The sequence below is a fragment of the Misgurnus anguillicaudatus genome, chromosome 13 (genome assembly GCF_027580225.2).
Source record: "Misgurnus anguillicaudatus chromosome 13, ASM2758022v2, whole genome shotgun sequence".
In the NCBI taxonomy this organism is placed as follows: domain Eukaryota; kingdom Metazoa; phylum Chordata; class Actinopteri; order Cypriniformes; family Cobitidae; genus Misgurnus; species Misgurnus anguillicaudatus.
In genome coordinates this window covers 8,511,540-8,537,734 of record NC_073349.2, presented here as the reverse complement: position 1 = coordinate 8,537,734, position 26,195 = coordinate 8,511,540, and the positions used below count along the sequence as shown (strand labels likewise).

The 26,195-nt window shown below is 37.9% G+C and overlaps 1 protein-coding gene across 1 annotated transcript in view; it reads left to right on the top strand.

The window, feature by feature from the left end:
• Positions 1-23,601, top strand: part of bmp7b (bone morphogenetic protein 7b) — a 68,744-nt gene extending 45,143 nt beyond the window's left edge. Inside the window, exons 2-7 of the mRNA XM_055188853.2 lie at positions 302-494; positions 10,486-10,634; positions 14,320-14,523; positions 17,123-17,199; positions 19,475-19,585; positions 22,886-23,601. Of these exons, the coding sequence (XP_055044828.1) occupies positions 302-494; positions 10,486-10,634; positions 14,320-14,523; positions 17,123-17,199; positions 19,475-19,585; positions 22,886-23,035 (884 nt within the window). The 3' untranslated portion in view covers positions 23,036-23,601. The remainder of the gene's footprint in view (positions 1-301; positions 495-10,485; positions 10,635-14,319; positions 14,524-17,122; positions 17,200-19,474; positions 19,586-22,885) is intronic.
• Positions 23,602-26,195: the final 2,594 nt, after the last annotated feature.

Here is a 26,195-nt window from a genome sequence, read left to right as displayed (position 1 = left end):
TGTAGCCCAAGATATTGAAAGTTCCTTAAAGTGATTTTGTTCACAGATCACAGGAGCAGAGTGAATGAAAAGAAAATAAGACAATAAAGAAAAATCACCACATAAAGTTGGGACTGTGTCTCACTCATAAACTCATGAGAATTCAAATATCTGTCTAGAAATGTGCTCTGTGTTTATGCATGACTCGCCTTGCATACAGGCAGTAAAAGTTATATTAGGGTAATTAAATTAATATTTGAAATGTTACAACCTTTCGGTTGCTTTGAAAACCTAGTTTTGAAACGATATTGTTTTTCCACAGTCGAACACGATAAGGAGTTTTTGCCAGTGCGCCGACATCACCGAGAATTCCGATTTGACACCTCTAAGATTCCGGAGGGCGAATCCGTGACGGCCGCAGAGTTCCGGATCTACAAGGACTTCATTTCAGAACGTTTCGACAATGAGACTTTCCGCATCAGTATCTACCAGGTGTTAGAAGAACATTCAGACAGGTAAATCTGCGCTCTTTGGTTTTAAATTGATGTTTCTTATCATTTTAAATGACGTCATAATCAGATGATTCGTTTTTTTATAACGTAGAGGCCCATATGGAAACTACCAATACAAACTCTTGGCAATTCATTCGCATGTTACAAGGTGGCTAATTCCTATTAAGTCTTACAAGCAGTGGCGGTCTTAACATAGAGGCATAGGTAGGCAGATGCTTGGGGCCCCCTACCAGCGGTCATATTGGGGGGCCCCCAAACAACCTAATAAATAAATAAAACCCTTATCATCATGAAAACTTCAAAAGCATTGTAAATTGTACTAGTATTCTTAAGAAATCTGTTGAAACTTTGAAATAGTAGTTAAAATGTCCAGTTCATGTTTATCTGTCACTACACACATACACCCCCTTCTTTCACAATGAAATTGACTAGTCCGTAATGGTGCACGCAAAAGATAAACACAGAGTGACAGGAGGACTGGGAAAGTACACGAACAGAGATTAATCAAGACAAATATAAACGCCAAAATGGGGCTTTGGTGAGTCAACCACCTAGTTCTGCTAGTAATAGCCTTAGTCCTACACTGATAAAAATGATTTTGTGGTGAAGTAAATAACGTTACTACAGAAACTACCCATTGACTTATTCTCTATTGGTTTGTGTAGTGCTACAATTTGTGTGTTCTCTGCTTTCCATCTTCATTTTGGAGTAAAAATGTTGTTCTCTTTTATAGATCGGATAGGGGGGCCCCATACATACCTTCGCCTTGGGCCCCCAATTTGCTAAATCCGCCACTGCATACAAGTACAACCACATTTGTATGTTTTTGTACGATTTGCTTTTGCCCCTGTGACAATGGGGTGTGGGGTTTCACTATTGTTTTTTTAATGAAAATCTTACGTTTTTGTACGATTCACTTTGTACGAATTCACACGAAAAGGCCAACTCGTAAAATACATACAAACTCCTGTGAGATCAGGCTGAAACTACAGCATGCCACAGAAATCCACGGAAAACTTTATAATAGTAATACGGAAATTATTTGTATTTATTCACTGTATATTTATAATGAATTTTTAAATAATTGGCTTATAGACGGTTGATTTAGCAAGAAGCAACAACATAAACAAACTTCTGGTAGGCTTCCACATAGAATCAAGAACAACAGAGTCCTTATACAGTATTTTATTTTTGATAACAAGGAAAATAAACGATTAAAAGTAAATTACTTTTGTTCATATATTATATCTAACACGTATCAACTGTAACGAATACTAATGCATACAATGTTAGCTACAGGTCCTTGAAATCTTTGCCTGGCTGCCAAACCCCTCTGCACAGTTGTAATCCATGCTCATTGTCTTCCCTCATCTTAAGCAAACCACTAGCGTAGCCAGGATTCACAATGTGGGTGGGCCCAGAGAAAATCAGGTGGGCCTTAACCAAAAAAGCATCTTGTCAAAATATACAAACACACAACTACACCAGCTTCAATATATCACCATTTAATATGAACAAAAGACTGTATGGGCCCTATTTTAACAATCTAAGCGCAATGTGCAATAAACCAATAAGAGTTTTGGCAGAATTTGTAAACTAAAAAACTGAGCGGAGGAAGAAGACCACCAGTTTAAGATTGATATAAAAAAATTGCGTTGTTTTTATTCGTAATGAAATTGTTATTCTTTGGTATTAAAACCTTTAAAAGTCGTTTTCTTTCAGTCATGATCATTCAAGTAAAAATAGCAGGCTTTTAATTGCTGTAAATGTATTGATAGCCCAGATGATCCGTGTTATCTCAAAGAATATTTTACAAATATGCAAGAAAAGCTTTGTACTTTAAAAATACTTTAAATAGTAGCCTAATTTGTTGGTATTTGAAAAGTTTCGTTGCAAAAGAAATCTCGTTTTTTGGTTGTGCATTCCAATTAATATCAATTCAACTGCAGTTGGTTTGTTTTGATTTAAACCTTCATAACTTAAAAAATACAGCTAAGTAACACTATAGACGGTTTCAGCAGTAACAACATAAACAAGCGGCTGTCGTGGTCCGCAGTAACTTCCGGTAAACTCCGCTAATAATAAATAACAACAAAGTACTTTAAACGTAGTTTATTTATATAACAAGCAAAACAACAACACCACATAGATTACCTAGGAAACCAAAACATTTGTTATTTTTGACGAGGCATTTGTTCAAGAGATCAGTTTAGCAACTAGTTAGACCATTAAAAAAACGAAACCGGAAGTAAGGTTCGGATCCAGACGTGTATCACGTGCGTCAGATGAAACCGTCTATAAAACAAAATAATAACATGATAACATAATAATAATTTGACAAAAATGTTAAAAACGGAGTTCTCTTGTTTTGCAACGAAATTCTTCATTTAAGCCTTTAAAAGTCGTTTTCTTTCAGTCATGGAAGTAAAAATATCAGGATTTTAATTGTTGTAAATGTATGGATAGCCTACATGATCAGTAATCTCAAAGAATAATTTTCAAATATGCAAGGAAAGGTTTGTACTTTAAAAATAGTTTATTTGTAACAATAAATCATTTATAAACGCAATTTCAGCACTAGAACAGCGCCGTGGGTGTTTTGAAATTTAAGCATAACATAAAAACGGTTCTCATCTCATCATATCCACAGGTACAAAGTCATCATATATAATAAATCTTTGGGGTAGCATTAAAAAAAATTCTAAATAAATGCAATATTTGCATTTGTTTAAAGCAAAACATTTAATTACTTACCAGGCTACAGGTGAAGCAGTTTTTTACCCCTTCTAACGTCTCATAATCGGTCCTCATTTATGTCCAAGACACTCAATAATAATTTTTTAAAACATTTTAACATTTTAATCCTTTGATTTTTCATATTTTAAACGTTTGTGTGCTGCGGCGCATCCATGTGATAAGCAAATATGCGTTGCGGTTTATAGGCGCAAATGCACGTTGCCGTTTATAGGCGCATATGCACTCATTAAATAACAAAAGCAATATTTCTCTATTGGCAGGTTTTAGTTGGTCAGTGGCGTAGGCTAGTCTATTTTATTTGCCTCAAAATAGCAACGCACCAACAATGCGCCTGAACACACCTCATTTTCGGACCACAAGGCTCATGGGCGCAAAAGTGGGTGCAAATGACTTTTTTTAGCTGCTGAACCAACACCTCATGTTCAGAATCCTCAACGGTGATGTTAAAGGGTGCACCATCAAGCTGTAAAGTTTTCTCACCGAAGGTCTTCTTGACCTTCATTCTAAGACAATGATGCAGCGCAGCTCTCATTATTCCTTACATGTCAGCCTTAAATCGGGTGTTCATTTCTATGATGTGGGGTTATAATAGCAAACAAGAGTTAAAAAAATATTTATTTTATAGGTCAATAGTGATAATTGCAACATAATTTACTCATTAGGATAACTAATAGGCTTTACTGGATAGGCAGGTGGGTGGGCCTAGCTGACAGGTGACCCACCCAGGCCCACCCATAGCTACGCGACTGAAGCAAACCAAAACATTGATTTTCAACAAGGTATTTGTTTCAGAGATTAGTTAGCCAGTAGCCAGACCGATAAATAAATACAGACCGGAAGTTCACTTTGGTTCACGCATGTAACGGTGACAACGCACATGCATCCGATGAAGACGTCTATAACCTTCTGGTTGATATTGGTCTATCACTACTTTAATTTACCAATAGAAGTGTAGTACTAAAAATTATATGGGACATAAATTCTGTGTGGACCCATGCCCATCGTTTTTTATGGGAACTGGTTAGGGAAACATGATTTCCTTGCCTGAGGTTTGATTCTCAAGGAAAATTCTGTCCTCTTGAGGGCTGTAATGCTCTCAACCCCTCTGGTTTGTGAACGTTAAACATTTTGATTTGTGCTTCCTCTCTCCCACACACACACACACACACACACACACACACACACACACACACACACACACACACACACACACACACACACACACACACACACACACACACACACACACACACACACATTCTGGTTTCCATGTTTTGTGGGGACATTCCATAGACGTAATGCATTTTATACTGTACAAACTGTATATTCTATTCCCCTTACCTACCCCATTCCCTAACCCCAACCATCACAGAAACCCTTCTGCTACTTCACATTTTCAAGAAACATCATTGTGTTTGATTTATAAGCTTGTTTCCTCATGGGGACATCAAAATCACAAAAGGTCACAACAATACTGGTATTCCTATCTTTGTGGGGACAATTGGTCCCCACAACGTGATAATTACCAGGTACACACACACACACACAGACACACACACACAGCACTCGCTCTATGTGACGCTCCCAATGCAAACGTTGCTGTCGGACCACATCATGTTCCCTATTCCAACCCGGTGGTTTCCATGTCAAAGATTCAGTTGTAAATCCGCTGGGTTCCCTTCACCACATTTTCAGAACCTACTAGAATATCAGGCCTGACTCGAGCTGTGAATTGGGTTCAAGAACGTCCACAGTAGCTCCTCCTACATGCTGTTCGACCCCTCCTGAAGGCCTCTGTTGCTTTGAAAGGTCTGTGGGGAACAACACACCCCATTGTGCTCCCATCAGGGAGAGACACAAAGACAAAAATGAAGGAACAAACAGGAGGAAGGAACTGGATTAGAGTGGCTGGTATTAATAACAGGTGTTCGGATGAGATTTTGGTGGTCAAGATACCAAAACTTAAGTAGTAGATACCAATACAGCTAAAAGTTGTGACCCTGTCTGTAAAATTCAGACTAAAGTCTCTATAAAGAGTTTGATTTTATTATTTGACATGGTCTTACTAAGTCAATATGAAAGATATCAAGGTGATTTTTACAGGATGTTCTTTACATTATATACTGTAGGATGGTTTTATGTAGTATGTTTTACTCTTTTACTTTAAGCATGGTCACTTGTCTTGAATTTTGATACCACAAAATAAATTAATATGGAATTGCACACAGTCCTTCATTTGTAAGTAAACTAAAGCAATGGCATAAAATCTTCAAGTATTTAAACAAAAAAGTAGAAGGAGATGTGCTTAGTTATGAATATACTCATAGTGTTATTAACCATGAGTCATGACATGTAGCACAGTATCTGAGTTTTACAACATGGCTTTGATATACTGTATAAGTTTAACATATGAGCTTTAGACAAATGAGTTAGCTATGGGTGTTTTATTGTGAATAAAACAAGGCTAGTGAGTAGTCAGTCTCTAGTACCCGAGCTTTTTATATTATTATACATTTAATGTGTAATGTATTTTTTCTGATTCAATTTTAAAATAAAGGATTAAAGGGGTCATGGCACGAAAATCTGACTTTTTCATGTTTTAGTGCTATAATGTGAAAAAGATCAACCCAGTAACTTTGTTTTGGTAAACCATTCTTTGCAAGCATGTGAAAAATTAGGTCATTGAAATTTGGCTCGCCTTATTATGTCATAAGGACGGCACAGCCGTTTAGTGCAGAGAGAAAGAGAGACAGAGATAATAATTGACAACACAATTGAGTTTCAATAGCAACAAACCACCATCATTGCGATCAGTGTTTGAATTTCATCAGCTCATTTGCATTTTAAAGGACACACGGCAAATTTTTGCTCACACCTACAAAGTGTCAATTTTAACATGTTATAATAAATGATCTATATGGTATTTAGAGCTAAAACTTCACATACGTACTCTGGGGAAACCAAAGATTTATTTGACATCTTAAAAAATTATTGTGACATGTCCCCTTTAAAGTAAGTGAATCTGCTAGTAATAAAGGCACAATATGTAGAATTTCCTCCTCGTGAGGTCGCTATTACACAATAACGGTACATTCACATGGGGCGAAAGCGTTAACGCTTGACGGAAGGCTTGTCTGAAGCGTGCCCAACAGCCAATCACAGTGGCCGCATCACATGCTCCGTTTTGCATAAACGTAATTGGCTGGCTCGCACGAGGTTATTTGCATAAGGCGATCTGATTGGCTGACGCACACATTGGCCAACCCAATATCACGAAATTACGTACCTATAGGCATGTATGGACCAACGTGACAGTGTCACGTTTTGCCGCGTTTGAGCGTGAGCATGTCACGCTTTTCTGTTTGTGTCACTGTCATGTATTGGTTACTCAACTGTTTTGTCCTAATTTCTTACCATTGTAGCTTCGGTTTAGGGTTAGATTTACATTAAATGACATCCTTACCCAAACCCAACTCTAACCCAACGTCAGGCGACAATTGGTTAAAGTTTAGAAAATATAAAAGAATAAGTCTTGTGTCTTTTTTTATAAACCAATACTTAAAGTGACATACTAACGCAAGCACCAAATCTAAACCGAAGTGACAATGGTTTGAAAGTAGGACGGGAGAGTTGAGTGGCCAGTGCGTGACAGTGACACAAACAGAAAGGCGTGACACGCTCGCGCTCAAACGCAGCAAAACGTGACATTGACAACTTCGTGATATAGGGTTGCATTGGCACTTGAAAAGTTGAGAAATGTTCGACTTCTGCCATGAGCAATGACAGTGACGCGACGTTGACTGATCCACAATTCAGTTCGCAACGTATGATGTCACCCATTAAAAGTAAATGAGAAGCGTTAATGCTTTAACGTTTGACTGTACCGTAACAAAATCTTTTTTACATGTTAAAAAATGTGTGTTGAAAAACTGTTCTCCACAATAAATAAATTGGATATAAAAAATGTATTCGCTCTTTGATGATTACTGAGCCTCTGAGCGTTTTATCTCTGCACTCCTATGCACGATGTTCTGCGAACTGAAAGATACACTTGATTATGATCAAAGATAAACGAATTGATATTTAACCATGATCTTTAACCAGATGCCCCAGGGGATGTAAAGGTGAGTTCAAACATGTTATATTATAAGTTATTTTATTTTTTCCCTTTTGGGGCGTAAGTTGGCGCACAGTTTATATATGTGACCCCTGCTCGCAAATGATCAAAAATTAGTTTGTCATTTTGACAACCTTGATTGTTAGAGTTGATAGAGTCAACAAAGTACATTTTTTAGACATTTTTGAAAAACAAAAATCACTGCATCCATATCTTAAAATCACTGGTAAACCTAATAGATTTGGAACATAAACACACACATTCAAAAACAATATCTATAGGAAAATGTCACAGTTTTTTCTTTCTTTTATTATTTGATTGACATTGAGACAGACAGCTTCTAATGTAATGCAAGAATCTAATATAATGTTATCAGTGGCGGCTGGTGACTTCTTTTTTTGAGGGCGTATGATGCGAAGTTCGTCACAACATGTATGTAGCCCATCATGTGTGTGGTTTGTAATTTCAAAATGTGTGTTCTACGCGTTGAGTGAACCTATGTGCATCACGTGTCTTGTCAAAATAAGTGCCTGCTGCAGACGCGTCTAAAGGGTTTATGATAAAAGAGACACTCGCTTTCGGCAGATAGTCGCGTAGTCTCATGTGCAATCAGAGTTTACTATTAAGGGAGTGTCTTGCGTGTATTTTGTGAAAGTGAGCGTCTCTTTTATCATAAACTTTTTGACGCTTGTGCAGCAGGCACTTATTTTGACAAAACACATGATGCACATGGTTCACATGATGGAACAAACACATATTTTGAAAACACGAGTACCACACATAACACTCCGAACACTTATTCTGAATTTGCGCCCCTCGGAAGAGCAGTCATGAGCCGCCACTGAATGTACACATCAGATATTTTACCCCAACAGTTAACCAAACATAAACTTAAGATGTAACAGATTATATCTGTGTTAATTCTTGTCAAAACAATACATACAATATATATGTATATATCAGGGCACTCATGTGTCCAAACTTTGGATCTGTCAGTCGGCGCAAGGAAGATAGTTTTTGAGGCTTGTCGCTCTTTAAACATCAAACCAGGTCCCAAACTTTATCTCTCTTTATAACTATTTTAACATCCAGCATGTCCTTTGCTGTATTTTCTAATTCCTGCATGTTTTAAACACCGAAACCAAAACGCAGATGCCTATAAAGTTAAGCATTTACCTCCCAGAAAACGTACAAACAAAGATCATTTTAGATGTTTAAGAACCATTTAAAGCATTGGGATTGCTGGACAAGGGCTAAATGTAGCTACTTATTTAAAAAAAAAAAAAACGAAATTTTGATCAAAATCTACATGTATAGCCTACTGTCTTTTGCCTGTAGCTCAAAATAAGAATGTGCTCATTCGGACACATTTGGACAGCACAGGTCACATATGTTGTATGCTTTGCCCACCCTGTTTTATAGAGGCCCACCCACTTGAACATTTCTGGCTACGCCACTGATTCTGGGAACCAGAAATCCTTATAAAACATTTTCAGTTTTTTCCTTCAGATTTTCCTTTCTTTTGTTAGAAAGCATATCATGTTCATGGATGAGATGTCATATTTTATGTAATTATAATGAATAATGAACAGCTGCGTGTTAGGTGGTTTATAACAGATATTTCCACGATTTGTCAACGATTTGTTGTCATAGTTTCTAAAACCGGAAAATGAGGATAGCGCGGATATTAAGTCACGATGAATGCGACATAATTTAAACAGGAATTTCTCTGTATTTACAAATCCCTGGGAACTTTTTGAATAATGTAGGTACACAACTATATTAAATCATTATCACACTGTGCAAGTGGTTTTTGGATATTTATTTTAAAAATCATACAAATCTTACACACTATTGATTTCTTCATGTAAACTTTAGTATTTACACTCTTAAAAAAATGCTGGTTTATTTTCAACCCAGCGTTGGGTCAAAAAGGGACAAGCCCAGCCCCTTGGGTTCTAATTTAACCTATGCTGTTTCAACCCAAAATGCTGGGTTGTTATATAAAAAAATATAAAAAAAAAACTTCTGAGCTTGTCCTTTTTTTGGCCTAATACTGGTTTGAAAATAACCCAGCATTTTTTAGAGTGTAGTGTGACCTCTCTTTGCACTAAACACATCTGGAACTATTTTGAGGAGACTAAAGTCAATAGATTAGTATTAGACATTAGACAATTAAATCATTTTGGTTTTAAAGGGCCTGCAGGTTCCTGCTTTTAAGTGTAAGGGTTATTACAGCTTATAGTTTTTTTCTGTTTTGTATTACTCCATAAAAATTTCATGTACTACCATTGCAAAAATGACTTATCTAATCTATTGGCATGGGGTGGCCTTATATTAGGGTCGGTTCACATTTTGCGTGGAAATTACCATGCGTAAAGTGCAACAGTGCCGCTTTCCTACTTCTTTCCAACCAGCTTTTTTAACAGGGCATTCTGAAAAGTATTTTCAGCTGGCTGCAGTGACGTCAAGTGGGAAAAAGAGCTCTATTCTCTATCATCTACATTCAAAATATTGTATTCATTCAGATGTATTTAGTGCCAGACAACATTTTGACGAAGAAGTGCATTTGACCGAGGTGTGGGTGCTCTTTATAAAGCATTCAAAATAACTCCTGTGTGTATGTGAAGTCCCACGTGCTCAACTCTTTCTCTCCCCGCAGTGCATTTGGTCTTCCATTCTCTTTTCTTCACACTCTCTTCCCATCTTGCTGTAAATTCCTCAGTTTGATTTAGTGCAGGGCAACCGCACTGTGAGATCAGCAGCCGTTTATAAAGCCATTATTGTCAATTAGAGAAATGAACTGCTCCCCAGGGCTTCACCATCTGGAACGAGCGCTCTATCCATTCTCTACTATTTCTCAGCGTATTTCATTCAATTCTTCTTTGTCTATCTGTCTGTCTGTCTACTTTCTAAATTTCATAAAGTACTTTTAACATCCAATGGTAAAAAGATAAATAAAAACATTGAGTGGTTCTTTGAAAACCAAAAAATGTTTCTTATGGCATTGTTGTGAGGAAACTTTTAAGCACCTTTATTTTTTAGAGAGTATCTGTATCTGGTGACCAGCAGTGTTATCAGCGGGATCATCTTCTCTGTTTCTCTCTCTCTCTCCATTAGAGACTCGGATCTGTTCCTGCTGGACTCGCGGGTGATCTGGGCAGCAGAAGAGGGTTGGCTGGTTTTCGACATTACAGCCACCAGTAACCACTGGGTTTTGAATCCAGGCAGGAATCTGGGCCTTCAGCTAGCTCTAGAAAGTTTGGATGGTAAGTGGAGACACACCGCAGATCAGAAAATATGTCCAGTGGGTTGCTTTAGAGAGACTGTAAGTGCTTGAGCCCACACTGTGCTGTTCAGTTTAGTAAATGTTTACAGTTTCTTCGAAGGGTAATTTATTTTATTGCATTTAAAGGCCATTTAAAGACAAGACATACAGTACGGAAGTCTAAAAGATTCCTGTATGTTTCTGATTACAAATCATATATAGTCAGCCTAACTGAGTGAAAGGTTTTATTTTTAAAAATGATATTTTCAAAGCATGATATAAGAATGTGTCATAAAGTATCTTGTGTGTTTCAATGAAAGCAAGGAATTCTGACTGTTATTATCAAGGAGTTACTCTGATATGTGGATTGTTACAATATTTTAATATGATTAGACTTTGAAATCAGTTCTCTCATGAATGAATAAATGTAAAATATTTCCCATCCCTGTTGTCAGAAAGTTTCTTTGTTTAAAAGTTTTCAGTATCTTACAACCGTCTGTTCTTACAAATTGCCAGGTGCACACACTGTAGCTTTTAAATTCCAGATTTTCAACGTGATCTCAGACTTTTGGACCTCATTGTATATATAATCTCGAAGGCAACGAACCAGTCAGATGCACTGTATACATGTGAACCTAGCCAACCACTAATGGAAGTAATGAATCAACCATCCTTAGAAATCGAAGACAAAAAATGATCTCTCCTAAACTGCAGCGACACAGACAGCATTAGCACTTATGATTAGTGTGGAGCGAAACCAAGACCAAGACCAGAGGGTGTTGAGACCAAGACAACACCAAGACTTTGAGAGGTTGAGACCAAGACAAAGCTGAGACCAAAGACAGTTAAGACCAAGACAACGCCAAGACAATCAAAAATATATGTTGTTAGGGCAAATATGGACATTGTCTAAGGACTTAGAAAAGTTGTGACTGAGGTGATGAAAAAATGTCTTTCTTAGTATTTCTGTATTATTTTAAGTACAAACAGGGTTTAAAACAAATATCTAAAAATTCTTAAATCAAGATGCATTTTCTTGATGAGAAAAATTACCTAATAAAATAATTTAAGAAAAAAATGCTTCCCCATTGGCAAACTTTTTTCCTCATCTTGAATGAAGAATTTTTAGATATTAGTACTTAAAATAAGACAAAAATACTAAGTAAGAAAGTCATTTTTGCAGTGTACCTTTTCAAAACGTACACTTTCGAGACCGTTCTCAACTTTTTAAAGGTCTTGGTCTCATCTTGGAAGCAAACACATTTTTACTCGCTCTCAGACAAAGAGGACTCTGAATTTTATTTCAAGACCAGTTAAGACCACAACTGATGGCACATCACAAATGTATTTTTTATCATTAATTTAAAGTTTATTCAGGTTTGGCATATGGTGTTGGCATTGTTTAAGCATTGTTTAAGTTTCTCCCAATGACAATTTTTCTAATTTTATTACTAAAAATACCTGCATTGTGTTAAGTGGATGGCAAGCCATGGAAAGACAGTTCAGAATAAATGATTAAGTTGATTTCAGCTCTTTAGTGTTCGTTCACTTTTATTTGCTTATAGACAAAGATAAATTCCCACATATCTTCAATGCCTTTGATTATTTTATCAACTTATGGCTTACACAAACACACACACACACGCATGTACACGCACACACACAGACAAGAAGTGCCTAATCATATTCATATTCCACATTTCATCATAAGTGTTTTAATGCAGTGACTTGTACTGGTCTTGGTCTTGTCTCGGTCTCGGCCTGTCTTGGTCTTGGTCATGACTTGGTCTCCGTTTAGGTGGTCTTGACTACAACACTAGTCACAACCTCAGACGTCCTGCTCAAGGAATATTTGCTAAACATCTGATGCATACTGTATGACACACTTAACTGGAAACACTTCTGAAATGTCGATGTCATCATCTGATTTGTTAAAGTAAATGGATTTCCGGGAGACACGAGTGTCACGATTATTTTCGGTCCTCCGGGAACAAAGCTGTGACGTTCGATCGAGAAAGAGAAATTAACTGCTCATTGTGTTTATGTGGGTAATAATGAGCAGTTATCATGATCAGCTAATCTTTGGATTCTCAAAAAATATGCAAAGTTCAAGACATAGACTCTTTAAAAGACGTCCAGGAGTTTCGCTTGAGGCAGTTAATAGAGTCAAAAAGAGATATTTTGACCTGTTTGCCAACGGTATTTGGGAAGAGTATTATTTTCCAATCCTGGTCGACCCTTTCTCAGCAGCTGGAAGGATTCCACGCAGATCCAGTGGTACTAGTTGTGTGCCCCCTTATATCGATTATGGAAGATTAAGTAAAGTATCTAACTGAGAAGGGGATATCAGACGCGTATGTGGGCAAAAATGAAACAACCGACCGTACCGACGGTAAGAACGCAGCTGGCCGATTTAGTCTTGTATCCGTTCTCCAGAATTGCTTGTAGGTGTAAAGTGGAGAGATATGCTTCAAACAGATGTTTTTTTCCTGGGAGCATCTCATTGGTGTGGCTGTTGATGAAGTTCACTGTTGTTCTATGGTGATGTTGTTTATATAGATGCTATTTGGTTGTGGCTGGTTACTTGTTGACGCTAGACGAAACAAACTGTGATTGGTTGTTTGACATGTCGGTCAAACGTCGTCATGGGTGGGCATTTGCCAAAAAAGTTGCCATGAATTCCAGACCTTCAGTACTGAAGGTATATACTGGTTCCTCAAATGTACATATCTGTACCAAAATGGTACGTTCCAGTGACAACTTTTGTACCTTATAGTACAGTTTCAACCAACGGTTGGGTTTGTCCATATTACCAAGCATAGATTAAAATTACCCAGTATTTAGTATATAGTGATGATGAGATGAGGAGCATCAAGCAGAATTGTAGGTGTTTTGTACCATAGCTAGTCAGGCAGGTACAGTATGTTATCTGTCTGTGTATACATTGTGCAAGATTTGAAAGGTTTAAGTGTTAGAATGAAAACAGATGCAGTGTATTTTGGGGCTTGCGGAGAACCGAACACTTGTCGAGACACGCTTGTGGGATGCTTGTTCTGTCGCCGTAGGCAACAGGCAGCCCAGCTTTACATCAGCGCAAAGACAGAGATAGCATTCCTTCCTCTTTGTAAGGAAAACATAAAAGCTCGTTCAGACAGTTTGTTAGGAAAAATAGTCCAGAATTAGACAGGAAGTATTAAAGATGTAAGCCAATGAATTATCTCAGTAAGGCACAGAAAAGCATCCTTGAGATTAAAGAAAAACAAACCTGATATTCTTGGAGAACAGACACACACTTTTACACAATTCACGTCATTTACAATAGTGACACTAATGGACACAAACTGAATACTCGATACCAAATTTATTAGGCAATAGGGCCCGTTGAATTATATTTAGGAGTGTTTTGACAATCTCTTTAAAGAACTGATTTAATGAAACACAAATAATCTGCCTTGCGCTATAGATGAGAAAAATGATTTTCAAGGGGCCCATAAAACTTGTAAGTGCTTTGACTGTTCTTCCTGCGGGATTGGTCAACGTTTCCATTAAACAATTCCCATGTTTTTCTTCACGTTCAGCTCTATGAAGAAATGTTTGATGGTTCGTACCATACGCTAAATGCACCGTGTCTGTGGCGTTTAAAGTACAGTACAATGACGCAAACGTCTCTCTGTCTCCCCCCGCAGGCCAAAGTGTGAATCCATGGGTGGCTGGACTGGTGGGTCGAAACGGCCCCCAGAGCAAACAACCCTTCATGGTGGCCTTCTTCAAAGCTACGGAGGTCCACATCCGCAGCATCCGCTCAGCACAAGGTGGCAACAAGCAGCGCAACCCCAACCGCTCCAAAAATGCCAAAAGCCAGGAGGCACTACGTGTAGCTAACATCGCAGGTGTGTATGTGCTTTAAGGTATTGACTGTAGAGAAGGTAAAGACAGGACCAAAAAGACAAATGCATAGGAATAACAATGAAATTGGAAATATAAAGCATAAAAAGTTCAAACAGACATCCATCTCCAGAATTTCATAGTACTGTATTATTTTGGGTTAGTGGGTTAGTCATCTAAGCTGTCTTTAAAGGGTACCCAACTGTTAAAAGAGAAAATTTACTCATTAAGCAAATGTGAAATTCATCCATCATCCTGGAAACCCTGTCAGCCTTTAAATCTCCAAGTGCACACGACAACAAACTTGGTGTTTGAACCTGAACACAAATGCAAGGACGTTTTTGAGTTTTGGTGTCGGAGGAGCAGGATACTACTATGCTGTTAGAAAAATCTGAATATACAAATGACATCATGGTGTGTAAAAAAAGGACACAATTGTCATGTGAGGGGAGGACAGAACCCAAATGCAGACAGCTCTTGAACAAAAGATTTTTAATTTGTAACAAAAACAGCTTCGAAGGGGCAAACACTGACAATAATTAAACATAACATGATAAAACATGACAAGACTCATACAACGACGTCATAAGACACACAACGTTCCGGCACAAGACATCAGACACAGTGGCATTAAATATGGGAGAACTAAACTGGGGAATGAGGACACACAGGCCCTGTCCCAAATGGCACACTCCAGACTTGTGGATCTCCTCAGAGTCCACACTTTGATGACATCATGCAGACCTTAGGGACCCTTGACGTGAGTCCAAGAGGGCGCATCGGAGTCCGTATTTTGGGACAGACTCGAGCGTCACGCCGGAAATAGGAAGAGAAGTTACCCATCATTGTGAACTCCTCCCTTCTGTCGTCTGATTGTTCTGATTGTTCTGATTGTTCTTTCGCAAGGACTTCTGGGTTGGTAAAGTGCGCAGTGCAGGCTTCGCCGAAGAGCGCATCAAGGTTCAAAGGGGGTGCTAATGCGCGCACTTCGGAGTGTAAAAATGACAGATGGACACCCTATGGACTTGTAGACTAATATGTGAGCACTCACAATTTAAGGCCACGAGACGGAAAGTCCTCATGAAGTGCGCCATTTGGGACAGGGCCACTGGTGAAGGGCGTAAACTAATAATGAATAATTAACAAAGAAAATAAGGGGGCGTGGTCAAGACTTAAGACAGGAGAGCACATGGTACACAAAACATGAGGTGTGTTTGAGTTCAGTTGCAGTTGAAGGAGGAGCTGAAGACAAAGCCGTAAAACCGGACACCTGCTGCTTGCCGTAGTGACGTATGTGCCGTGTTTCATTTTTTTATCGCAAATGAAGTGAATTAGATGGTGAATTTGTTAAAGCAACACTAAAGAGTTTTTGCTCTTTGCTCCCCCTACAGGTTGGAAGCGTAATTGTCCATTACCACTGTCGTAAATACTGCAGCAAAGCTGGCTCTGATTGGATTGTAGGTCTGCCGTAAAGCAAGTTTTTGTAGTTTTCACTTGAACTACAGTTTTGGCCGATTGAGGGCTGCAAAGCGAATGTGAAAGTGCCGTTCACCCTGTTTCGACTGAAACTTTTTTGGAAACGTTATTTGAAGGTTAAAAAAACTCTTTAGTGTTGCTTTAAAAACAAACCTTTTAATTAAACGTTGCAACCAGAAACATTTTATATCTAATATTTGAATTGCTGTTTATACTGTATGCCTGAAAATAAGGGGAAACAAATGTATATTATTACAATGCCAATAGAGTTTGGTATTTTCATTTTAATTTTAATTTTATTACACAATATACAATATAACATATGCATGCATATTATCGTGTTTTACCTGTTATAAAAACATGAATTTATAATGTTTATTAGTGGAACTGAAGTTTGGATTAAACTTGAAACGCACGTGATCGTTGTCATCAGTGAGGCGACCAATCACGAAGAGCTTAGTCGTCATCACAACTCCGTGCAGCTGCTTTGGAGAGGCTGCTCGGGCTGTGTCAGCCGGCTACTCTCAAAACACTCTCGCGTTACTTTAAAACCATACGTCACAGTCACGTGCCTGCAGCGCCAGCTCAAGTCGGACGAAATTACTAACCGACATGCACTGCAGCGCCGTATGAAGTCGAACACACCTATGAACACAGGCTACATGACTCTCCACACAAAACAAGACAACAGTGAGGGCTGCCATGACCCTGTCACATGAAACACACAAAAACACAGAGGGCTGACAGGATCATGACAACAATTTTTATTTTATTGGTGATCTGTTCCTTTAAGGCAAAGGAGTGCCATTATTGGGATAAAATATCTGTGAGTCAGAGTTTGTGTGCCTTCATGTGTTTCCTATTACTGTCGAATTCTCTGCAGGTTAATTTTCACAGTAATAGCATTACAGTGTTAAATGGATATTAAATCAATTTGATTCAGTGCATTGCATTGGTATGAAGGTCACAGGGACACCCGGCAGCTTCAGTGACCCATTCCTTGTGTTTGTCTCGCAGCATTTTACAACAATCCTCTCTCTCTCTCTTTCCCTCTCTCTCCCTCTCTCTCTCTCTCTCTCTCTCTCTCTCTCTCTCTCTCTCTCTCTTTCTCTCTCTCTCCCTCTCTAGAGAACAACAGTGCTGATCAGAAGCAAGCTTGTAAGAAACACGAGTTGTACGTCAGCTTTCGGGACCTTGGATGGCAGGTGCGATGTTCCTCTCTCTCTTAACCTTCAATTTCTCTCTAAGATGCTCTGTTTAACCAATATAAGCCAAACTACAAGGCTAACAAACTATTGGATATGAGGTTTAATGTCATAATGAACAAGTGAATATATTTAATATTACTTTCACTTGCTTTTATTGCCTTCTTTGCCGTTAGTGGCACTTACTATATACCTAAAGGTTTCCACCTAGTAACAAGTAATAAATAAAGTATTAACAGTGCATCATAATATCAAAGCTTGGCCACCTCAAACTGGTATGAACTGTTTTTTCCAGTAATTTTTTCTTAAACTGCACCCTTTATTCTTTAAAGGGATAGTTCACTTTAAAATGAAAATTCTGTTATCATTTTCTCATCCTCATGTTGTTCTAGACCTGTATTCTGTATTTCTTTTTTTCTGATTAACACAAAATTAGATATTTTAAGAAATGATGGTAAACACACAGCAGATAGTCACCATTGACTTCTATAGTAGGAAAAATATTTTTTGTGTTTTGTGTATAAGTATTGTGATAAATGAGGAAGAAAATATTTTGATAAATGATGATAAGCACACAGTTGACAGTACCCATTAAATTCAATCATGTTTTTTATTCCTACTATGGAAGTCTATGGTCACATTCTGCTGTGTGTTTACAATCATTTCTCAAAATATCTTCTTTTGTGTTCATCAGAAAAAAGAAATTCATACAGGTTTGGGGGTAATAGTTCATCCCAAAATGAAAATTAGCCTGTATTTTACTCACTCTCAAGTGAACCTAGCTGTAAATGACTTCCATTGCATTTTCTTGCAGCCAAACACAGCTTGGAGTTATATTTTAAATAATACCCTGGCTCTTTTTAGCCTTATAATGGCATTGGATAGTCCCCCATTTTAAAAGTTCCAAAAAGAGCATCCATCCATCAAAAACGAATGCATACAGTTATTATTAAAGGCATTGTAGCGTGAAAATCTGACTTTTACCATGTTTAAGTGCTATAATTGGGTCCCCAGTGCTAGTATCAACCTAGAAAATCTGAAAAAGAAAACCCAGTAACTTAGTTTTGGTAAACCATTCTCTGGAAGAATGTGAAAAATTAGGTCAATCAGATTTTACCTGTTTTGTGACGTAGGTATCAAGTCTAATTACAATAATTACAATTAATCTGCACTATACAACCATTAAGTGTAGAGAGACAAAGAACAAAAATTTATAGCACAATTGAGTTTCAACAAACCACCATTATGGCGATCAGTGTTTGCATTTCATCAGCTCATTTGCAATTAAAAGGACACACCCAAAAACGGCTTGCACCTACAAAGTGGCAATTTTAACATGTTATAATAAATTATCTGTGTGGTATATTGAGTTAAAACTTTACATTTGCACTCTTGGGACACCAAAGACTTATTTTACATCTTAAAAAAGTATCATAATATGACCCCTTTAAATGCCTTCTGAGGTAAAACGATATTAAGCTGACCTCAACTCTTTTGTGAACAGGTGTATGGCTGTAGTTTATGAAATTTGAAATATAAATGTATCCTTACCAAAACCCATCGCTTCACCTCACAGGATATTTAGTAACCGTATGGATTACATTTTAATGGATGAATGCTTTCACCATGGGGCACCATCCAATGCCATTATAAAGCTTAAAAGAGCCAGGATATGATTTAATTTCCAACTGCAACTGTGTTTGGCTGAAAGAGAAGTCATATACACCTTTAATGGCTTAAGGGTGAGTAAAATATGGGCTGATTTTTATTTTGGGGTGAACTATTCCTTTAACAGCCCTTTCGTTCTCTCTCAGCATTACTTCATCTTTTTCTTTGTTTACGACTCAAACTGTTTTACGAAGCTCTGACTTGGCTTCGGCCGACTGAGCGGAGATAGAAGAGCGCAGTTTCTGTTTACACATCCATAGCTTTGCCACCTGCAGCATATCTGCATCTCCTACTGGATCATAGCACATAAACACTCGCTAAGAACAGCTGGCGAGGTCTCTGAGACCCTGGCTGTACCACGCAGGGTTATATTTTCCAGAAATTGCCTTTTGAATCATGACATCGTACACATGCTGCTGCGCAGGATTATGGGTTCTTGTGGTCTTTTGCACGCGGTCGGGGTGATCTTTGAGTTACTGTAGGTCAAATGTGCAGAACGCATCATGAAAATTAAGACCATCTGGATGGGTGAATGACGAATGGGTGTTGATTTCCAGCTCTAGTGTTCTGACAAGCTAACAGATTTTGTGTTTTGTTCCTCTTTTAGGATTGGATTATAGCTCCTGAAGGTTATGCTGCATATTACTGTATGGGTGAATGTGCCTTTCCGCTCAATTCTTACATGAATGCCACAAATCATGCTATTGTACAGACGCTGGTAAGCCTACCATCACTAATTTTATACCATTTATACTATACATTTACTTTAGCTGGGTTGTCAAAGACATTATAATTCACTATGCATTCAGTATGTGCGTTCAAATCGAATCTATGACAAGTTTTATAGTTGTGCTGCACTTTGTGTGCTTGCTACACAGGCAGCATCCTTTCTGGAAAGTAATAAGGTTGCATAAGGAAACCTAATAAATTATTTGGAACGGTGAACTTGCGGTGAATCCGTGCCACACCAATAATGCTTCTCATATGAGGCACACAAGAGCCTTAGGTCACAATTTGTATCGCATGTTTGTTGCATTCTGTGATTATTTCTCTTGGAGAGATATACAGTGAGGAAAATAAGTATTTGAACACCCTGCTATTTTGCAAGTTCTCCCACTTAGAAATCATGGTGGAGTCTGAAATTGTCATCGTAGGTGCATGTCCACTGTGAGAGACATAATCTAAAAGAAAAAAAATCCAGAAATCACAATGTATGATCCCTTCAACTATTTATTTGTATGATACAGCTGCAAATAAGTATTTGAACACCTGAGAAAATCAATGTTAATATTTGGTACAGTAGCCTTTGTTTGCAATTACAGAGGTCAAACGTTTCTTGTAGTTTTTCACCAGGTTTGCACACACTGCAGGAGGGATTTTGGCCCACTCCTCCACACAGATCTTCTCTAGATCAGTCAGGTTTCTGGCCTGTCACAGAGTTTGAGCTCCCTCCAAAGATTCTCTATTGGGTTTAGGTCTGGAGACTGGCTAGGCCACACCAGAACCTTGATATGCTTCTTACAGAGCCACTGGCTGTGTGCTTCGGGTCATTGTCATGTTGGAGACCCAGCCTCGAGCCATCTTCAATACTCTACCTGAGGGAAGGAGGTTGTTCCCCAAAATCTCACAATACATGGCCCCGGTCATCCTCTCCTTAATACAGTGCAGTCGCCCTGTCCCATCTGCAGAAAAACACCCCCAAAGCATGATGCTACCACCCCTATGCTTCACAGTAGGGATGGTGTTCTTGGGATGGTACTCATCATTCTTCTTCCTCCAAACACGTTTAGCTGAAAAGTTCTATTTTGGTCTCATCTGACCACATGACTTTCTCCCGTGACTCCTCTGGATCATCCAAATGGTCATTGGCAAACTTAAGACGGGCCTGGACATGTGCTGGTTTAAGCAGGGGAATCTTCATTGCCATGCATCATTTCAAACCATGACGTCTTAGTGTATTACCAACACTAACCTTGGAAACGGTGCTCCCAGCTCTTTTCAGGTCATTGACCAGCTCCTCCCGTGTAGTTCTGGGCTGATTTATCACCTTTCTTATGATCATTGAGACCCCACGAGGTGAGATCTTGCATGGAGCCCCAGTCCGAGGGAGATTGACAGTCATGTTTAGCTTCTTCCATTTTCTAATGATTGCTCCAACAATGGACCTTTTTTCACAAAGCTGCTTGTCAATTTCCCCATAGCCCTTTCCAGCCTTGTGGAGGTGTACGATTTTGTCTCTAGTGTCTTTGGACAGCTCTTTGGTCTTGGCCAAGTTAGTAGTTGGATTCTAACTGATTGTATGGGGTGGACAGGTGTCTTTATGCAGCCACATCCTCATCTAATTTAGGATAATAAATGGAGTGAAGGTGGACATTTTAAAGGCAGACTAACAGGTCTTTGAGGGTGAGAATTCTAGCTGATAGACAGGTGTTCAAATTCTTATTTGCAGCTGTATCATACAAATAAATAGTTAAAAATCATACATTGTGATTTCTGTATTTTATTTTTAGATTATGTCTCTCACAGTGGACACGCACCTACGATGACAATTTCAGACCCTTCCACAATTTCTAAGTGGGAGAACTTGCAAAATAGCAGTGTGTTCAAATACTTATTTTCCTCACTGTAGTTGTTATAGAAGATAGATTTATTTTTTATCCTTATTTTGTTTTATTTCACTGAATATAAGAACTATAGCCTACATAACTGAAGCATGTTGCTAGCAACACATGGGTCAAGGTCTTCAATTCCTAGGGAATGCAAATATTAAATAGAATATCGAATGCATACAAGTAAACAAACAAGAAATTGTGAGACAAAACAATATCGAATGCATACAAGTAAACAAACAAGAAATTGTGAGACAAAACTACACTGTCAGACAAATGCAGTACCTTTCATACAGGTCCTAATATGTACCATTTAGTTACAGATATGCAGGGTCCAAATTACGGGGGGGGGGGGGGGGGGGGTTACGGTTGGGTTATTTCTCCCTCTGGTCTTTATATCCCTGCCTTTGATGAACAAATGGACAAAATGTATCCGCCATAATTAATGGTCATCAAACAGCCATATATACGGCCTAAAATAAAGATAATTTTAGGTAAAACACTGCCACGCAATAGTGCAAACTACAGTAAAATCAAGATGGAGTATTACTGTCAGCGCTTCTGCTCCTGTGACAATAGGTGACAGCATGTCTAGGTTGTGTCATGTTCCTTTATTAATCCATGCCCAGATTTTCCAAATGTATATATGCAGAGCTGTTTATTGTTTCATTCATTTGCGTTCATTTATTTAAGTTACTATGTTAAATATTATAATGAAGCCTCTTGCGCTGGAATGAGATTCTCTTCCATGTTACAATTAAACTGAAACTTAAATACGACTGCCACTAGGTGGCAAAGTCTGACAATCGTGTCTTTAAGTCGTGTGTATTGGAAAGGCGGCTTAAGTAGGCATATGTAGCCTATGTATTGTTATATTGGGAGTACGTTGTACACTGCATTTTTTTCTATTAAATATTATGATTACAACCGGATTTTGCATGTCTGGCGCAAAGCATAAAGAAAAAATGCATTCTGGCATGTACAGTTCAGGTTGAATAAATGTTTTATTAAGTTTCTGTAACTGAGGCCAGCTAGTCAGTGAGAACTGGGCAGTAAAAGCAAAACCTCATTTCTAAACATCAAGAAGTGCTCTGGTGCGTCCAACTCTCATGCCAGACCAGAGCGGTTCGAATCTCACTCAGGGCGGGTGCGAGTTGAACTGGTTACTTTTCTATACATATTTTATTTCAACAGTTACAAGAAATAGCTTAATACCCTTAATAATCAATATAAGCTTGTTGTTCATAATTTATTTTCATAAATAAAAATATCGCAGAAACACCCCCCTCCAGATATGTATACATTTGGTACCAATATGTATCTCAGAGGCACTACCATGAATTCTTCAAATGTAAAGGTGTACTTTTTGAAAGGGTACTTTGTGATTCTTTCTATTGCATTTTTCACAGGTTCACTTCATCAATCCAGAGACAGTTCCAAAACCTTGTTGTGCCCCCACGCAACTCCACGCCATCTCCGTCCTGTATTTTGATGACAGCTCCAATGTCATCCTGAAGAAATATCGCAATATGGTGGTCAGAGCGTGCGGATGCCACTAGAGTCCTTTTATACAAACACACACAAACATATTCTCCCTCACAAATACATTCAGTAAAACACACATCTGACTGCTCTTTATTTACAAACAACTGGACTAAAAAAAATCCCTGCTTCTCAGGCAACGGGCCAATTTCTGGACTGTTTTAGCATTGGCTCTCTGGAATTTGCAAATTAATAATTTGATTATGAAAAGTATGGATTAATATGACAGACACAATACTTATAATAGAACATGCAATAAAGGTATAATTAAATATAATAACAATGCAAATATAGTCAATTGATAATTATTAATAAATACATTTGGCATCAATTTTATGTAATTGTCTGTTATATTCATCCATAGCTAAATAAAAATAATAGTCTTTTACACACACAATGGCAATGCATACACAAACACAAACAAATGTATGCACACATAAACATGCTCACATGTACACACTTTTATATGATTCTTGTGCTTCCTACTGTGTAAATAGTTTTTCAATGAAAGAAACGAAAAATGTATTTATTTTCCTGGGCCCCAAACATGGAGTCAAAAAAATACAAAAATCTTGTGTTCTTGGCTGTTCTTTTTAATTGAATGTGTTTGCTTTCTGCTTCCATGCCATAACATTTATAAACTGGTAGCAGTTCTCACCAGCTGGTACCAACAGTGCCAGACTTGTTACTGCTTCAAATAATGATAATAAAATATATAATGTATATATACCATATATATAATATAAATATGAAGCCATTAGTAATCTATACACTCTCAGAAAAAGTGCAAAAGCTGTCACTGGGGTGGTACCCATTAAATGTTGTTCCTAAAGATTGCATACTGGGACCTTTTAGTATATGAACTTTTTTAAAGGGTACTGTCCCCGTGACAGCTTTTGTACCTTTTTATTTTTTGAGGGTCTATAAGCAAATAGTCTGATCTAAAAGCAATAAATATCTTTGTAAATGTCTTTGCTTTTCCAAGCTTATAATGATAAACCAGGGATCCTCTGACTTTGAAATGTCTCCATCCTTAAAGGACAAGTTTGGTATTTTACACTTAAAGCCCTGTTTTCAGATTGTTTATGATGAAATCAGTTTCGACTAAAATTTGGACATATGATGCTGGCACGAGAATTTTCGGGTGTTTGTTGTATCACCTCCCACCTCTATAATGGCTGTATAGGTGCACAGGAACAATCCTTTCTAAAATGCATTAAACTTTCGTTTACAAAGACGTGAAACTCACCGAGTGGTCAGGGGTGTTCACTGATATGCTCACACAAAAATCGCTGCAAAAGATGCAAAACCCGAAAATTCTCAGGCCAGCACCACATGTCCAAATCTCAGTCAAAACCGCTCTATTTCACCACAAACAATCCGAAAACAGGGCTTTAAGTGTAAAATACCAAACTTGTCCTTTAACAGAACTAATCCACGCAGCTCCAATGGGTTAATAAAAGTCTTTTGTGGGACCTTTATTAACCCCTTGGAGCCATGTGGATTACTTCTGTGAAGAATGGATGCAGTTTTGAGGGTTTATAGTCAGAAGTTGTTCCCTGATCACTGTTTTCTTATGGTATAAAGCTTGGAAGAGCAAGAAAGTTTATTAAAATAACTCAAAAAGTGTTTGAAAGATGATGGACATATGTATCTTGGATTCATAAAATGGCCCTGATATGTCACTAGACATTAAGAAATCATTTTCATTTCAAATACTTATATCACTGACAACAGTGGTCTGGTCAGGATATTGTCATTTAAAAAGTGGAGTTGCAGCCCTCAACTGATATTTATGTTGTCATGTTGTGTATTGGCCACCAGTTGGGTAATTGCAGTACCAGTTTTAGCCACAAGTTTTGTTATTGCAAAACCAGTTCTAATCCTACATACTGTTCCTTTAAGTATCCCTTTTAGACAACATGTTCATTGGTTACCCACAGCTCCGTCAATGACTGACTGATGGATACTGCACACTAATGGAAAGTGCCATAAGCTGGCTGTAAACAGACGTCATTGGCAAAGTTTACATGTATTTCTTCTGTGTTTTATTTATGTTTTTTTATGAATTTTTCTCTGACAATCTACTATTATGATATAAACTATACAAAAATGTAAACTGTAAATCTAAAAACAACAAAGGCTGGTCAAGCAGACAGTCCCTTTAAGAGTTTAAATTCGGTTTGAACATTGGGTGTTAAGTGTCAATTTGCATTAATAACTGCATAATATGGGGGGAGGGGGGTGTAACGGCTGCTTTTTTAATATTGCGAATAACATATCCCCCATCCTGGAAACTACACCTTTTGGTCTCTTCTTTTATACACTGTTAAAAAAACTGGTCAAAATATGTATCACGGCTGTCACTAGGGCAGTACTTAGTAAAATTACAAGAAATAAACTGTATCTTTGTATTACGGAAAATTTCGGTATTTTATTGTGCCTGTTATTTTACGGTATTTTCCTGCTGCTGGAATTTTACTGTTTTTTTACAGATTTTTTTAAGTGTATTTAAGGTACCATTTGTCAGGAACACGGACGAGAGAACCCAAGTGCAGACGATGTCGGGGAAGTGAACAGAAAACACTTTATTTGTACACAAAACACTGGAAACAAAAGCCCACGTGGGGGCAAAACAACATTGAACAAGGTTTTACTAAAAGACTGACAACACTAACTTGACAAGATTTTCATATAAACACTAACTGAATAAGACATGAACAACACAAAATGATCCAGCACGGGACAAGAAACAAGAGGGGATTAAATAGGAAAAAACTAAACAAGATAACAAAAAAAAAAACAGGTGAAGGGAATGAACTAATGATTACAATTAACAGGGAGAACAAGGGGGCGGAGACAAGAGATGAGACACCGAAGGCACATGACCCGATTCACAAGATCATGAGCCTTCACAAAGAACATGAGGCTGTCAGAACCCTGCCATCATGACAAAACATACATATAAAACAAGACTATGGCAGGATCCTGACACCATTAGTGTACTATTAGGTACATATATGTATACATTTGGTACAAATATTTACCTTTGTGATACTAATATGAACTCTTAGGTACAAAGCTCTACTTTTTGAAAGCGTACAGCCCCAGCGACAGCCGTAATACATATTTTGAAATTTTTTTAAATCAATTATTGAGCTCTATGGGACTAGTTTT